This window comes from Syngnathus scovelli, chromosome 15 (assembly GCF_024217435.2).
Source record: "Syngnathus scovelli strain Florida chromosome 15, RoL_Ssco_1.2, whole genome shotgun sequence".
Lineage (NCBI taxonomy): Eukaryota > Metazoa > Chordata > Actinopteri > Syngnathiformes > Syngnathidae > Syngnathus > Syngnathus scovelli.
In genome coordinates, this window is record NC_090861.1 from 6,598,922 (window position 1) to 6,614,625 (window position 15,704).

The 15,704-nt window shown below is 43.3% G+C and overlaps 4 protein-coding genes across 9 annotated transcripts; 2 read left to right on the forward strand and 2 right to left on the reverse strand.

The window, feature by feature from the left end:
• Positions 1-203: 203 nt before the first annotated feature.
• On the reverse strand, positions 204-4,520 carry ccdc61 (coiled-coil domain containing 61). 3 transcript variants are annotated; one of them, XM_049743753.2, is made up of 14 exons: positions 4,291-4,520; positions 3,208-3,363; positions 3,041-3,123; positions 2,573-2,733; positions 2,353-2,505; positions 1,949-2,159; positions 1,789-1,871; positions 1,512-1,690; positions 1,290-1,368; positions 1,007-1,207; positions 897-930; positions 751-817; positions 431-531; positions 204-360 (listed from the first exon to the last, which is right to left on the reverse strand). In XM_049743753.2, exons 2-13 carry the CDS (start codon positions 3,353-3,355, stop codon positions 437-439), a joined length of 1,494 nt encoding a protein of 497 aa, XP_049599710.1. In that variant the 5' UTR covers positions 3,356-3,363; positions 4,291-4,520; the 3' UTR covers positions 204-360; positions 431-436. The 3 variants fall into 3 exon arrangements, with proteins under 3 accessions (XP_049599710.1, XP_068509166.1, XP_049599709.1); XM_068653065.1 differs by having other exon boundaries at positions 204-531; positions 1,512-1,687; XM_049743752.2 differs by having other exon boundaries at positions 204-531.
• On the forward strand, positions 1,582-10,166 carry kcnk12l (potassium channel, subfamily K, member 12 like). Of its 3 annotated transcripts, none has more exons than XM_049743754.1 (6): positions 1,582-1,703; positions 3,700-3,766; positions 5,358-5,956; positions 6,220-6,573; positions 6,704-7,709; positions 10,037-10,166. In XM_049743754.1, exons 4-6 carry the CDS (start codon positions 6,234-6,236, stop codon positions 10,128-10,130), a joined length of 1,440 nt encoding a protein of 479 aa, XP_049599711.1. In that variant the 5' UTR covers positions 1,582-1,703; positions 3,700-3,766; positions 5,358-5,956; positions 6,220-6,233; the 3' UTR covers positions 10,131-10,166. The 3 variants fall into 3 exon arrangements, with proteins under 3 accessions (XP_049599711.1, XP_049599713.1, XP_049599712.1); XM_049743756.2 differs by lacking the exon at positions 10,037-10,166 and having other exon boundaries at positions 6,704-7,499; positions 7,585-8,822; XM_049743755.2 differs by lacking the exon at positions 10,037-10,166 and having other exon boundaries at positions 6,704-8,822.
• On the reverse strand, positions 8,550-11,962 carry ppm1nb (protein phosphatase, Mg2+/Mn2+ dependent, 1Nb (putative)). 2 transcript variants are annotated; one of them, XR_007486479.2, is made up of 6 exons: positions 11,290-11,962; positions 10,649-11,220; positions 10,082-10,199; positions 9,832-9,964; positions 9,624-9,687; positions 8,550-9,507 (listed from the first exon to the last, which is right to left on the reverse strand). XR_007486479.2 is itself a non-coding variant. In XM_049743757.2 (6 exons), the coding sequence occupies exons 1-6, from the start codon at positions 11,693-11,695 to the stop codon at positions 9,490-9,492; spliced, it is 1,293 nt and encodes a 430-aa protein (XP_049599714.1). In that variant the 5' UTR covers positions 11,696-11,959; the 3' UTR covers positions 8,550-9,489. The 2 variants fall into 2 exon arrangements, 1 of the variants encoding a protein (XP_049599714.1); XM_049743757.2 differs by having other exon boundaries at positions 9,850-9,964; positions 11,290-11,959.
• An 893-nt stretch (positions 11,963-12,855) lies between these two features.
• Positions 12,856-15,267, forward strand: rtn2b (reticulon 2b). The gene is made up of 7 exons (XM_049743759.1): positions 12,856-12,995; positions 13,178-13,385; positions 13,503-13,641; positions 13,719-13,788; positions 13,969-14,015; positions 14,105-14,163; positions 14,244-15,267. Exons 1-7 carry the CDS (start codon positions 12,983-12,985, stop codon positions 14,344-14,346), a joined length of 639 nt encoding a protein of 212 aa, XP_049599716.1. The 5' UTR covers positions 12,856-12,982; the 3' UTR covers positions 14,347-15,267.
• The last annotated feature ends 437 nt before the right edge of the window (positions 15,268-15,704 follow it).

The window sequence follows — 15,704 nt, forward strand, 5'->3', positions numbered from 1 at the left end:
GTGGGGTGTTACAATTGCTTAAAGATGCCACAAGATAGCAGCAAACCACTACTTCGGTCTAAGGAAAACCCCATTATGCACTTAACTTACGGCACGAAGATGGTGGCAAAACACTACTTTTGTCGAAAGGACACTCCTCACCCTGCTTCAACTTAGTTCCCTGGCACCCAAAATGGCAGTCAGCAACATTTACTTAAATCCACTTGTTTAGAATACAACCACATTTATTAACAGCAATAGTTTAAGTTAATACAAATATTGAAAACACTCATGTAAAAATACTCTTGAATTTTACAATGATTGTTTTCATTTCCTGAAGTTTGAGGTCCTGTCTGGAATGCTTCTGGTCCATGCAGAGGACTAAGAAATAAAAAAACACTGCTCAGTTCATAAGTCCAACACATGAGCTTTGTTGCGCTGCAAGCTGCACCATCTGTTAATGTCCTGTGTCCAAGTCCCTCATGTACTCCTGCAGGGCCTGAAGCCTGGCGTCTATCTCCGACAGCTCCGCGCCTGTGTCGATGGAGCTCTCTGACGAGTGGTGCGTGACAGTAGAATAAATGCGCACACATGAATACGGTCACACTCATGAATATTGTACAGCATATATTAAACCAGAGAATGCAAATTTGGGAGAAATTGCATGTGGATACCGAACAAGCTGAATAAGTAGGTTCTGATATTTGTGAAGCTGAATTTGAATCAAGACTGCCGTGCTCTCTCTGCAGGTTTCATGCTAACATACATTACCTCTGTCCTTCATCCTGTATGTTGGAGTGCTGCTTAAGGGCTTGCCGGCTATCAGGTTCCCTCTGGACTGTAAACCGTGACAAACATGTTATATATTCAAGAGGTGACCAATGACCATAAAGAGACACAAACGTCACCTCACTCACCGTACTGGGGCCGTTGAATGTCTGTTTTCTTCCTCTGTTGAGCGTAAGTACATTAGATGAGATCATGTGGTGTGGACAGTGCACACTTGGTTAACATGGAGGAAGTTCACCTGAGGAGCGCTTTGGTCATCTCCTCCATATCCACTAAGGAGCTCTCAGAGGAGTTCCTGCTTCTTTGCCGCTCTATAGACAAACTCCTTCCTCGGCTCCCGGTGCGACTCAACTGAGGACAACCCTCTCTGGAGCGGGAACGGCCTCGTTCAGGTATCAGTGATGGTGACATCATTAAGTCCCGCCGCACCTTTAACTGTCTGACAAGCACGAGACACAGTCATGGCAAATAATTGTTTTTAGAAAATTGCTATTAATTGCAGATTTGGGAGAGAAACTTACTTTTTGAGTTCAGATTCTCTTAGTCGGCGCTGTTTGTCCTGGATATAAGCAGTTGGGTCAAAACGAGGCGCTCGAGACCCTGAAAGTAAGTCAGGTCTATTAACCGACAGGACCAAAAAATTTAACATTTGTGTTTGTCATTATACATTTTATGGAATACATGTTTTCATTGACGAAATAATGACACTTTCACCACTTTGTTACAGAGGTCAAAGTTCACACCAGTGGGAGAAGGTGAGGGCCTCCGTACGACAGAACGAGTCCCTGTCGAGTCTGCTCGTCTCCCTCTTTCCGTTGACCTTTGCACTCTGTCGACTCTCCGTTCTCTGGATCCCGAGCGACCCCTGACAGGGTTGTGCGAACGATAGATCTCCCCACATGCAGAAGTGGGCGTCCCTCTGCTACAGATACAAGGTGAGTGAGGAAGATTCATACATGTGAAAGAACCAGTGGCGGCCCAACCCGACTTATCAATATGACCATTATTTCAAAGTCACACCTTCTGCGTAGCAGAGCCAGTTCATTAGTCAGACTCTTGACATGAAGGCGGAGCGTGCACTCCGAGGCCCTTAGTTCATCCAGCTTGAAGGGCGGGAGGGAAAGCGTTAAAAGCGTGACAGTGTTAACAACAAACTCAAGACAGTCCACAAGCGCGCCACCTGCTCCATCAGCAGTTGCTGCTCCTGGCATCGTTTGGTGGCCGAGCGCTGACTCTTTGCCCTCTCCTTGAGCAGCTGCTCCTCCAAGGTCCTCACCACGTCCCGACCCCTCCAGTCTTGAGGACCGCCGGGCGTAGGAACGCTTCCACCGAGCTGCAATCGCTCCAAGACTTTGGCGATGGCCTCTTTCTCCTCCTTCATCAGAGCTAGCCTTGGGAGATAAGATTAGCAGTGTGACATCACCTCACACACATCATGTCTGGTCAATAGCCAGCAATTTCCCATGAGAAATCTCGCTGGAGAGTTCCATGGTTTACTGTCATTTCCAGTTCTCAAATACAGTATTCGCATGAATTCCCATTGAAAGTTTCCATTGGAAACTCAAAATGACAAAGAGCACTTACTCCGCTCGTAAGCGGTGGATTTCGAGCTCCGCAGACTTGCCAACTCCTTGAGAGGTGAGTGCGCTTAGCTCCGCCCTAAGACTCCTGATCTCTTTCTGCAAGGCGGCCGGGTCCGGCTTTCCGATGTATGGCAGCGGTAAAGGGTAGTGTATCCTACGAAGAAACAAGTCAGCAGTGCGCACGATACAAAAGAAAAACAAATCACCAAGGGCAACCAAACCTGTCAAACTCCACAGTGTAGATGAGAATAAGGTAGCGTTTGGCGGTAAGAGCGGACGACTGCGGATGGCCCCGAGGGCGACCGACCACTCCGGCTTTCCTATTCCGCAGAAGCTCCAGGTCCGCATAGGTCAATAAGTCGAGTGTGACAGAATCACTCGTCTGCAGAAAAGCATTCAAAAACCAGGTACACATTAATAATCCCGTCTTGACATAAGCCAGTGTGGATGGGTTGCAGACATTTATTTTGATATCCATAACTTAAATGCATCAAAACATTCCTTCATTTACGTTCCCGCCTCCCTCTGACCTCCCTGCCTGGAGAGAGGGAACAAGATAGCATGGGAATGTTCCAATTTTTCGCTCCAGTGTCCGCTGCGGCTCATGCTGCCCGAAGCGTCTTCCTGTCTGTTTACATTCTTCGATTGACTCGCAAGCCACCTATGTTGAGCTTTGTTTGCCAACATACCTTTCTCACAGCGGATTCCAACATGCTACAAAAAATGGGGAACTGTTTGAAGTTGCCCGTTTTGCGTGTGAGGTCTTCGATGTCTGAAAAAAAACAGGAAGGCTGCAACATGAGGAATGTGATTTAAACATATTCACGCCATCTTTGATTGATAACAGACAACTTACACGCCGGATCAAATTCTCCCTTCCACTGATCTGCCGTCTTTGAATCAGAAATTTCCACCAGCAGCACGCCCTTATCCACTTCAACCTTCACGGCAAATTCCACTCCTCGGAACACAATATTCTCCATCACCTCCGAGCCCTCCTCCATTTTTCAGTCTGTAACAAAGGGACAACCAATTTCAATCAATAGGTGCCTTGCAGTGAAAATAAGACTTAAATGTAATCATTTGTAACAGCGGAATCAGTGATACGATAAACTCGGGGATTTCTTTTTTTCTTTTTGCTGAGGTGTGACTTCGGTGAAATTGGTCCTATTCACACAATGTAATAATTTGTACAACTAGACTTCACTCTACAGACTATATTTGTATTTATGAGTAAATTAAGTACAGCGCATTATCATTTCATCACATTTTGTGACATATTTGTTCGTGAGTGTGCTGTGCAGCTGTAACATACATATAATATGTGTCTTGGCTAAAAAAAAAAAAGTTTCGAGTTGAGCAGCTGGAGGGCACGCGATGCTGCTTTTACCAAAACACTCCACTAGAGGACGCTGGTGAGTCAAAAACATGCGTCAAATTATTTTATTTGAATTTATTTGAATGAAAAAAGTTGTTAAATCAAAACGTATTAAGGACAGTCTTTTAATTACACACAAATAAGAACAACAACATACTTTCTGTTTATATTGGGTCTGTGCAAGCATGCAGTTCCCGCTTAGCATCATTTTCTACAGTGAAAGCAAAGGAAATCAGTGACACTGCTAATCTTTTCCCGTAGTTACCATGCACACAAATAGTAAACATGTCAATTTGTTCAATTTGCTTGCTTTACTAGTGCGATGCGACACCGTGGTTCCATTTTTGGGATCGGTCGCTTGAACCGTAGGCGGGTCTCTTGAGATTGATTCAAATAGACCGCTTGACCATTTTGCCAGTGATATCTCCCGATCGTTAGCTTTAGCTAGCTAACACGCAGGTTCTGATAACAGCAACAACAATGCAAGCTTCCTGTGCAGCTTTGCAAAGTGTTGTGTGAAACACATCACTTTATTTGCAAGAAGCATTGCACATCATTTACCTTTAGTTTCAGCGATGCGTCTTGAAGTCGCTAGTCGTCCGCAAACGGCTAATGTTGGGAAAACATCACGGTGTGTTGACTGGATGAAGATACAATTAAATGGCATTGAACTCTGCTTTCTTGGGACTTTACTCCGGGTCAAAAAAAAAATTGGGAGCCACCTAAAGGAAGACCCGAGGCGCTTCAACTACCGGGAAACGTTTAATTCTTCTTCTTCTGTTTGATTTGCTGAAGTCGCACTCCTTTTTCCGCTTCGTTTTGCCATCCCCGGCTCGTTGCTTCTCTCTAGAGGTGATTACCTGCCAGTGTCATCACCCGAGAAGACGCATACTTTCGATAAATCTTTTAAATCAATTTTGATCATATTTTTATTTGCTTTAATGTGTAATGACACTTGAAAATGTATATTAAACGTCAAAATATATACAGTACTGTTTAGTAAAAAAATATCAGCAAAATATGAGCCAATATAATTTTCTGAAGTGAAAATAACATATTGCTGGTCCTGAGCAAAATTTCCAACAAAAACAACAATACAACACCAGTAATGACGATAAGCACTAAATAATCAAAATAGATGTTTTTTTTTGCTGAAGACTTGCAGCTACTGGTCAAGGTCAGCACTTGCCTTTTGCATGTTGCTATGAAGAGCCGGTTTCCATAGAGATGTTGCTCAACCCTCAGGAGAAGTGTGGAGCAGTTGTAATGTGACGTTTGAGATGCAGTGAAGTACATTTGTGTGTTAAAGAATTGTTGTTGCAGGATTTCCCTCTGAATCATTGCATCATGTCACCTGACTTTCCTCTAATCCCTGAAAAAAGACAAATTTTGTGATACCTACACGCTAATATAATATCATTTCTAATACTTTTGCCACTCTGATATGATAACAAAATATCAGAAATACCTCCAGTTCAGTTCAGCAAAAAAAACTGCAATTGACAAATTTTCAGAAATCTCACACAGTTACACAAATGATGCGCTTTTTTTAGCTGTAATTTTTTTTTGGGACTATAATTAATATGGCAGGATTATAATTCCGCATATTGCAATATTCTATGTGACAGGCATGAGTCTGCACCTGCCTCCAACAGCCACTCAGACATCAGAGGGCCAAGTGACGAAAGCTTTGCCCTTAGCTCCGCTTCCATGCAAGATTAAAGGGAGGGCCCAACTACAAACACCTCCTACACAGTCTCCAGCAACAACAAAAAGCCATCAGAGGTTCCCGAAGCAGAAGTGCACCCAGGCTGGATCTCATACAGACCAAAGTCTTGAGACACATTTTTCTGCTGGTTCGTTTATTAATCAGGGCTTTAGCGACCAAGATACAACTTGGTGGGAATAGTTTGACAAAGGCCCCTTTCTGAACAAATCAACAAAATTAAAACAGCAGCGGCATTGTGGCGACACTTTGTATATGGGGGACACGACCAAACAAGGTGGGCTCGTCGACAGATGGTGTGGGTGGGCAAAAAATGAAAATCGTCAGTGCGAGACGAATGAAGCATCATTGAGTCAGTGCTGCTTGCACACACACACACACACACACACACACACGCACACACACAAAAAAAACTGAGGCGGCTTCCTCTTGGTGGTCATCATTCAACAGATGCACGGAAGCCGCACTCGGGGAGAGGGACTCTGCTGTCAACCTGACCAGGTAGGACTCATTTTATCATTAGTAAAAAGGAATTTGAATTTTTTTGTGATTTGTTGTATTTTGCATAGTGTATTTAAAAATAATATATTTGTAAATGATTGTTATCGTAGATAATCCTAATTGATTCATAGACAACATCAAATGTATTGTAATTTGCTAATCATTTATATCGTCATTTACTACATTCACCCTTTTTTAGCATTTTTTGCATTAAAGAAAATGACGTGCATTCCGTGTTTGTGTACATTTGTGTCGTTTTTTAGTTATTTTGGGGGTCATGGCTCAGAGGAAGACTGCAGCCTGCCTCCCCAAAGCACCCATCAACCAAGACAACGCTCGTTTCTTCCTTCTCGCTGCACTCATTTTTCTCTACCTCCTGTGCGGGGCCGCCATCTTCTCCGTCCTGGAGCACCCATTTGAGCTCCGTGCCCGCCGCCTGTGGCGCCAGCAGCTGGATAACTTCACCCGCCGATACAGCGTTCACCCGAGGGCCCTGCACACCTTGCTGCGACAGTACGAGGAGGCCAATGGAGCGGGGATACGAGTGGACGCATTAAGGCCTCGCTGGGACTTTTCTGGAGCGTTTTACTTTGTTGGTACAGTGGTCTCCACGATTGGTAAGCTTTGTGAGAAATTGTTCGCTGGGAACTTAGTATGTACTTGTTTAGAGCAAATGTATTGACTCCTAACTGTACAGGTTCTCCTCATGACTTACTTGCAACCTCTCCTTAATGTTTTTTTTCCTAGGGTTTGGTATGACCACACCAGCGACTATAGCCGGAAAGATCTTCTTAATCTTTTACGGTCTGATCGGCTGCGCTGCCACCATCCTCTTTTTCAACCTCTTCTTGGAGAGGATCATCACCATGCTGGCCTACATCATGCGCTGGTGTCATGAACGTCGCCTTCGTTTCGGTGGAGTCGGCGACATGTCTAGCAGACAGGAGCCGTCCGGGGAGGAGGATAGCCTCGAAGGCTGGAAACCTTCCGTTTATTATGTGATGCTGATTCTTGGACTGGCCTCAATAGTGATCGCATGCAGTGCCTCTACACTCTACTGTTCCATGGAGAACTGGAGCTATGTGGACTCTCTGTATTTCTGCTTTGTGGCCTTCAGTACCATCGGCTTTGGGGACCTGGTAAGCAGCCAGAGGCTGCACTATGAATCTCAGGAGGCCTACCGGCTCGGAAACTGCCTTTTCATCCTCATGGGAGTTTGTTGTATTTATTCACTCTTTAATGTCATTTCCATCATCATCAAACAGACTCTTAACTGGATCTTGGAAAAATTGCTGTGTCCCGGTGACCGTCGGCTCTGCTCTTGTTCCGCAACCGGATGCTGGTGGCTCTGCTGCCACTGCCCGCACGACAGAAAGCACAATCGGAGGCATCAGCCGGCACCCTTTGGGCAAAAACGATCGAAGCGCAACACAGTCCAGCCGCTGCCGTCGCACTGTCCTGCAGGGAGGCAGCGTTACGCAGACGGCTCGGTGGAGACTGTGTATGACAGCGAGACGGACGGCGGCGCGGTAACGGACGGGGTGTACGTAGGCCGCCGGATGTCGGGAGAAATGATTTCTGTCAATGAGTTCATGGTTCCCAATAAGGTGTCTTTGGCAATTCTGCAGAAGCAACTGAGCGAAACCGCTCACCAGGGGCCGCGGCAGAGTTATGGCCACCAGAATGGATTTTCGGAGGGAGTAGGTGCTTTGGCCTTTATGAATAACCGTCTACAGGAAACCAGTGTGGATAGGTAGGACCATTTTGAAAAATAATCTAATTGCAATTTTTTTTTGTCTTTAATATAGTGATTAATATGGGATTATTTTTCAAGGTCCTCTTCTGGTGTATATTTTTTGAAAAACATAAGCAATAAATTATTCTATATTACAATAAACTACCAGATTTACTTTATATAGTTTTGTTTTTTAGGCTATAGGCTTATGTTGAAATAAATTCAAATGAAACTAAATCTAATATGAAATAGAGTTTATTAATGGTCTTTGTTTAGAGTTGTTAACTAAACAACACTTTGACTTGCAGTCAGTCCTTTATTTGTATTTTTAAATTTATTCGTATTTTCAAATTTGATTAATTGTTCAGCCCCAATGGGTTGCACTGCATTGTTATACTCTTGATATGCCCAAGTGAATAAGAATTCAGAGACTAGAAAGATTCTAAACAATGTTTTCGGATCTATGTATTCATTACAGATCGTCTTCATAGAGTCTAGACATGGTCACATTTTACTTTGAGGAGTAAAAACATGGAAGTAATTTAAAGCATTCAATACCACAGTCAAGATTGGTTTGATGTCCTGAAGTGATTGGCTCATACAAAAGCAATCAGATGAAAGCAGCTATGAAGGACCACTTGATGTCGGACCGCTGATGATTTAAGAGGGCTGTTCTTGTCCTGTTGGCTCCTCCGCTAATATGTTTGCGTGGAAGAAAGCAAAGAGGGAGCATTGACATAGACATATATTCATATATTCATAAACATATATTCATGAAAAAAACCTTTCAAGAACCTTTTAATCTATACCAGACTTGATCAGCAAAACTATTTGCATGGTAATAAAAAATGCCAGTGGTCACACTTGTTCAAATAATCTTTATTTCGTTTGAAAAACATTTTATTGATAACATATAATATCTAGATAGACAAAGTTGCACACTGACAATGATAATAGAATGACCCAACCTGATTATTGACCATTCTGATCAATAAAAAGATGATAAGGCAGTACAAAGTTGTCCAACATGCTTGGGGGAGAAAATGCATTTCACATGCAAAATATCGAGGATGTTTTCAGATACGTTTCATTAAGAATCTTGTAAAAAAAAAAAAAAAAAACATACAGAAATAATAATAATCATCATAATAAATATTTCCCCCTATTTGTGTTATGCAATTTCTTCTTGAGTTAAACCATCTAACCAAAGTACAAACCTCAAAGTATTAAATGTGAAATGTATTTTTTTCTCCCTTCACATGATTAGACTTGTTTATTTCCTTGACAACAATGCTGAACAAGGGAATTTTTGTGCTTTTCCAAAAGCTAATAAACTAGCATTATTAGCATTTCCTGTTGGAACAAATGGATCTTATGCTAAACTTAGGCTAAAGTATGTACATTAATCAAATTGTGCATTTTCTCCTAAGCTTTTAAATTTAGTAACACTCCGACTATAAAATACTCACATTCTCACAGCCTTAATACACATTTGCTGATATTCAGTTTTTACAGGCTTTTATTTGTCTATGAGGCAGAACTTTGTTGCTGGGGCCATTGTCGCTGAGTAGATCTTACAAAATGTCATATATGTAATAATTGTACAAATATAGAATGTCTCAGGCTTTACTATACTCTACTTTTGCATTGTATTTGTTACGACAAAGTGCTGCTTGCTAAAATGATGTAAACAGACACTGTTCACTAACTCCCTTTTTGTCCATTTAGAAACATGAATAAAACAGTTGATATAGACATTAATTATAATTCGTTCATCGACACGATCCGGTCGGCCTCTTCAGGACCCTTCCGTTGCCTGGTTGGACAGAAAAACTTATGTCATACGCCTTTGTAAGAATGCCTACTGAAAATTATTAAAGATTTATTTTGATGAATTAGGATTTATAATAATTATAATTGATTTACACTTACATTTGGTACTGTAGGATTATGCATCTCTCTCTGTTGGTAGTAAGCAGAGATAATGCAGTTCCTTCTGTAACACAGACAAACCCACTTTGTCAGCTTTTCATTTGTGACTTTACATGAGCATTCTTGTATATCTATTCTTTTAAAGTAATGCAAGTTGCAAGGCCGGAATGCCGTCAGAAACTAAAAACCGTCTTTAAGTGTCGCTCACACACAAATCGGCTCTCACTTGCTCTGTATGCCTCCCCCTGGCGGTAATCCGGGTATTACGGTAGATGCGAGGATTGTGAGGACCGCCAGCAAATCAGGATCCTCTCCTCTGGCACACAGCTCATCATAAATCTCTGTTAAGTAGGAGACATAAAACGCAAAATCCTTCTCATGACTTTGACACCTTGAGTATTTATCTTCATTAGGAGTCATGGAAGAACTGCCGGAGCATGGGTGACATCATTCTGTACCTGCTACTTTCGACTCCAGGAGATCTTCCAGCTCGGCCTCCTGGTGTAACGCCTCCGTGGACAATTGAGGAGCTCCAGGGAAGCACAGCAGAATGATGCTGATGTTGTCAAGACTGCCCTGTGGTGGAGCGTGACATCCATATTGGATAAGTGTTAAACTTTGACCCAAGCCACATCACCATTGAAAGCATCACAGGCCAGTGAAGTTTTATTATTATTATTTTGTTTGTTTTTTGCACGTAGCTGCTGCAGTGATGCAGAATAATGTGCACGCAACGAAGAAGAAAATCTGACATTTTGAGGTTAGTGCATTTCCTCGCTGGAGTGTTATTATTGTTATGTAATGGTGACATGATAGATATGACAGTCAAGCAGACGGCATCTTTATTCCACTATGGTTCTCTACTTATCGCTGACAAGCACACAAATTACAAAATGTTCAATTCATGTCATTGTTGTTGTTGTTTTTTTTAGTTTAGGCTCATTATGCTAGTCAGTCTAAGATGCTACAAACCAAATCGCACTAAAAGGGACAATTCAATAAAAATGAAGTAGAGTGGTTCTGACCTTATAGAGGCAAAGGTCAATGACCTGTGAGCAGACATCCCTCAGGTCGGTGCACACGAGCAGGCGGTTGTGGATGAAGGCGCAAAGCTCCTCATTGCTGATCGTGTCCCACACTCCATCGCAGGCAAGCACCAGGAACTCGTCGGCTGGCGAACGTTCCACCACGCACACCTCCGGCTCGGGCGAGACCATCTGCTCGTTGGGCGATCTGTTCTCCGCCCCCTTATAGCTAAAGTCACCCAGGGCTCGGGAGACAGCCAATGAGCCATTGATACGTTGGAGGGTCACAGATCCTCCAGCGTTTTCAATGCGCTCCTTCTCCAGAGGACTGTAAGGTTTGTGGTCCTCGGTGGAGAAGCAAACCTGACCCGAGCGACACAACACGGCCCTCGAGTCCCCGCAGTTGGCAAAGTAGATGTTGTAGGGTGAGATGAGGGCGGACACTACGGTGGTGCCGCCTCTCTCCCATCCTTCTCGACGGGCCACGGCGTGGAGATGCTTGTCTGTTTGCAAGAAGCCTTCAGTTAGAGACCCTTTTACCCTGTCAGGGTCGTCTTCGGGCCCAAGGCCACCTGTCAACACATAAAACAACTCAAGAAATTGGAATTTATTTGAATCCTTCCTGAACATGTGCACCTCACCTGTAGCCAGGATGTGACCCAGAAGGTGCTGCGAGCAGTGCTGTGCCGCTGTGCTACCCGCATGTCCATCGAAGACGGCGAAGAAGCTCCAGTCCGCCAGCTCTCCCCCTAGCTGAGGCACGCAGTTGTGGTAGTCCTCCATGTTGGTTCTCCAGCCTTGCATGCTCCCCAGGGCATAGGTGAGCCCCCAACGGGCGCAGCCCTCCTCCGCCAGCTTGTCCAACACCGGCCGGTCCAAGTAGGGGCTGGGAATGACCTCCTCCTTCTCGCCCTCCCCGGTCTGCTCCCCTTCAGCTGCTCCTCCCCGGCCCCCCTTGAAGAAAGAGCTGACCCTCTTCTCTGTCTCTTTGACCAGCTGCCGCACAAACGCAGGCATCTCCACGCTCCCTTTCCTCGACGTCCTCATGCTTCAGATGTTGTGTTGACAGCTGATGGCGAGGCCTGCTGCTGCTCTTGCTGCGGCTGCGGCTTCTCCTCAGTGCATGGCGGCCTCATCTGAAAGATGTTCTCACCTCTCTCGTTCATCTCCTCTCCTTTCTGGAGACGTCACTGAGTGCCGCTCTCTCCTCCACCCATCCTCCTCTGCTGCAATTTTACCCTTTCCTCTGCTTATTTTCTTTCAAGGCCAGCCTCTTTGCCTTGTTATGTTAGCTCTGCCTGCTCCGGGATTGGTTGGCTATTTCTGTGCACCAATCCCCAGCTTGCCTCTAGCTGTCACTATCATATTGGAGCGCAGCCTTTCTCAGCGTCTTCCTGTGGGCACTGCGGATCCTCCCACTTTGTGATAAACCCATCCTTTGATCAGGTTGGATTAGAGGCTCACGGCATGGTGGATTATGGGGCGGCAGGCCATTTAGAGCACAGTGTGCTTGAGTGAGAGAGGAAGGGAAAAAGGCGAGGTTTTCATGCGAACAGAATGGATGGCGTTTCCACTTTGTGATAGTGTGAAATGTGAGTGTGAATCTTGTCTGTCACTTACATCCCTGCGAAAAAGTGGAGGACTTGATGGACCGTTACACAACTTTTTACTATCCTATGATGATCCCATAAATATGTAAATGTCTTATTCCTGTTATTAGATATTCTATTAAATGTATTTCATTCGTAGTATGAAATAATTCCAAGCGCTATATTCTGCACTGGAGATCATTTTAAGTGATGAGTTTGAAGGATGTGACGATGGGCTCTTCATTCAATTCAATTTTTTTTGCTCACAGCCACTAGTGGGCGTATTTTCACGGGACTGTTATGTAGTGATGTTCAGTCTTGCAACAAACATTTCCCAGTTATTTAACAGGGGATTGTAATTCCTAGTTCAAACCATATCAAGTTGCATGCATCCAGTTTTACTTGAAGCAGTTGGCATGCAGACAATCTTGACAGCGACAGTTTGTATTATGAACAAATTTGAGTTGCTTCAGATGAATGTTGTCTGCGACGGCCTTCAGTAGGCCACCAACTAGCTTGGGGGCACAGGAGTGTCTGAAAGCTGAGGGATGAGTACATGCTGATGTCTCAAGTTGCCAATTTGTGTGTGCGTGTGTATATCCAAAGTGGGGCCATCCAATACGAGATAAAATTAGGCCACAGCGTCCTTATATTGCTGACAAAGCGGGGGTAGCCAAAAAAAGCCTGCGGCGGTGGACAGCCAACAAGAAGGAAAGAGTGGAGAGTGAGCAGGACCTCCGCCGAAATGGCCAGCAAACGTAAGGAAACAAATGGTGACACACTTTGAAGTTAAGAGCGCTCACGCTGTCAGTCAGTCGGGCTGGCAGGTGCGCGAGGAAATGCGAGCTGATTTATTACGTCACTTTAGAATGCTCCAGTTGCATTTTATTGAGTGTGTGCTTTATTGAATGCGGTTCAAAATTTCCCAATGTTTGTGTAGTGATAGACCTGGTCTACTGGAGGAGCACGAGCAGGACCGGTGTGGTGTTCACGGGCTTGGTGGTGTGTCTGGCTAGCCTGTTCCAGCTGAGCGCCATCACTCTACTCTCTCACATTTGTTTGGGTGTCATGTGCGTCACCTTCCCCCTGCGCCTCTACTACAAACTGCTGGAGCTGCTGCGCTGGAATCCCGGCCTTCACCCTTTTCAGTGAGTCACATTGCTTTGATTGGCTGTCAAGTTAGTAAGTTAAAATATTTACATTTAAATGCTGGGCTGTATTTTTGTTTATCTTTAATATCATGATGTTTGTAAATGTATTTCTAGGTCATATCTGGACTATGACAGCTCTTTGACAGACAAGGAGACGGTGATGCTGGTGGAGGAGGTGGTGCTGTTAATTGCATTCGCTGTCACAGAGCTTAAACGTCTTCTTTTCATTGATAACGTGATTGACTCACTTAAGGTGAGAAAATATGAAAATATTACAAAACACTTAGCGCTTTATCAATTACAGTTTCGCCGTGTTTTTGTTTTTCCCAGTTTGTGTTGCTGCTGTATCTGCTAACTTATGTCGGTGTTCTCACCGCTGGGCTGACTCTGATCATAACTGGTGAGTTCAGAAAATATATATTTTTCAATCAATACCAACCAATAACAAGAAAACATCTCAATTTGAAGAAAAAGAAAACAAAAAGCTTCTCAACAAGACAATGACCAATTTGCTTAAGGCTTTCCGTGGAATCTTAATAGTCACATCTTACATGTTTTTTTTTTTTTTTGTGTGTTACAGCTGTCATTGTTCTCTTTTCCTTTCCTCTGCTCTACAAAAAACAGCAGGTAAGATTTAGAACATATGTATCTTATTGGCTATATACTCATCTGTGTTGTAGAAATATTTTAAATAGATCCACCTGTAATTATGCCAGGTGAGGATCAGGAAGATTGTCAGATTTTGCAAAGCTTTTGAAAAGAAAATCAATACTTGGTAAGTAATATTGTCGCAAAATTAGTTATCCATCCCTCCTTACAACATACTAATATAGTCCATCATGTGTCTTGTGTCAGGTGCCTCTGGGTGCACGATACAGTCCAATCGGCTCGGGGACAAGCCGCCGCCTCTAAACCGGCCCCTACGCCATCCTCCAAACAGAAAGTGAAGGCAAAGTAACAAACACACGCCAGATGTTTAAATGTGTCAAAACGACAGTGGTGGTGTCGCATCCTCCATGAGTCCACCATGGTTTTCTAATCGATCCTGACAGCTAAAACAAAGCTGCTATTCTTTAGGAGGACATGTGTGAGGAGAGAATTTATTTCAACAAGATACTTTGTGTGGGCAAATTGCTTCACACATCCACTTCAGTCAGAGACAGCACACACATAAGATCACAGGTTTTTTTTTTTTGGGTGGCGAAAGGTCTATTTTTATATTAGCACAAGCACTGTGTTCCTGTTGAGAGGCAAAATGAAGTTTTGTGGCTTTTTCAGAAATGATTACGGTAGTCATCATTTGAATCGAACTTTGATAAACCTCACCTCTCCGACAAACTCAAATGTCTTAATGAGCTAATGAAAAAAAAGGATTGCGCTGTTATTCTTACAAGAGACAATGAAAAAAAATAGTCTCGCTCTTTCACGCTCTTTTTTTTTTTTTTTTTTACTGCTATAACAAAATTTCACTCTTCTGGGAATACTTTCTGTTTTATGGAGTCTTTGTCCATGCATGAAGAAGAACATTTGTGAGGTCACCGATGTTAATCCTGACATGCAATGTATTATGTTCTTCCACAGAGTATGAAAATGATGTGTCTCAACACTTACGCAAAGGTATCTGTCTGTTATTTCATAGCGGCTGTGAAATGTATTACAATTATAAACTTCACACACACTACATTTCACAGAAAAATGCCAAACCATCTCTGTTGCATCAGCCAAAATGTCAGGAATCTTTTTGTGTTGAGTACAGCACAGACTTTTTTTTATACAAGTCATTTATGAAGTATCAACTTTGAAAACACGTATGTTACTCTTTTTATCTTTTATTCTTGGCTGTTGTCCAAATTACTGAAATAAAAAGCAACGAAAAGTATCAACTGGATTCCAACTTCAACTTCTGCTGTAGAATTACATCGGTAATTGAAAAAAAATTGCTGTCCTGTCGCGTGATGATGAAAGGTGTATGACACAAATCAAAAAATTACTCGTGTATTCGTTTTGGATTCTGGCAGCATTTCTCATTTTGACCAGAAGAGGACGACAGTTCCCAATGTTCCCGGTTTCACGAGCAAGTCTTCTTCTTTAGTAGAGTTAGGGTTTCAAAGGAGGGTTTAAAGCTAGGGTTAGGGTTTCAAACATGGGTTTAAAGCTATGGCTAGGGTTTCAAACTAGGTAGGGTTATGGTTTCCAAGTAGGGTAGCCCTGCAAACGTCTCATGAATCAATCCATACTTCCAAAGACTGGTATAGTATAAGGATAGATTAAAGCAGCAATGCTGCCATTTTGGGTTCAGGTGATGACGTCTTTAAA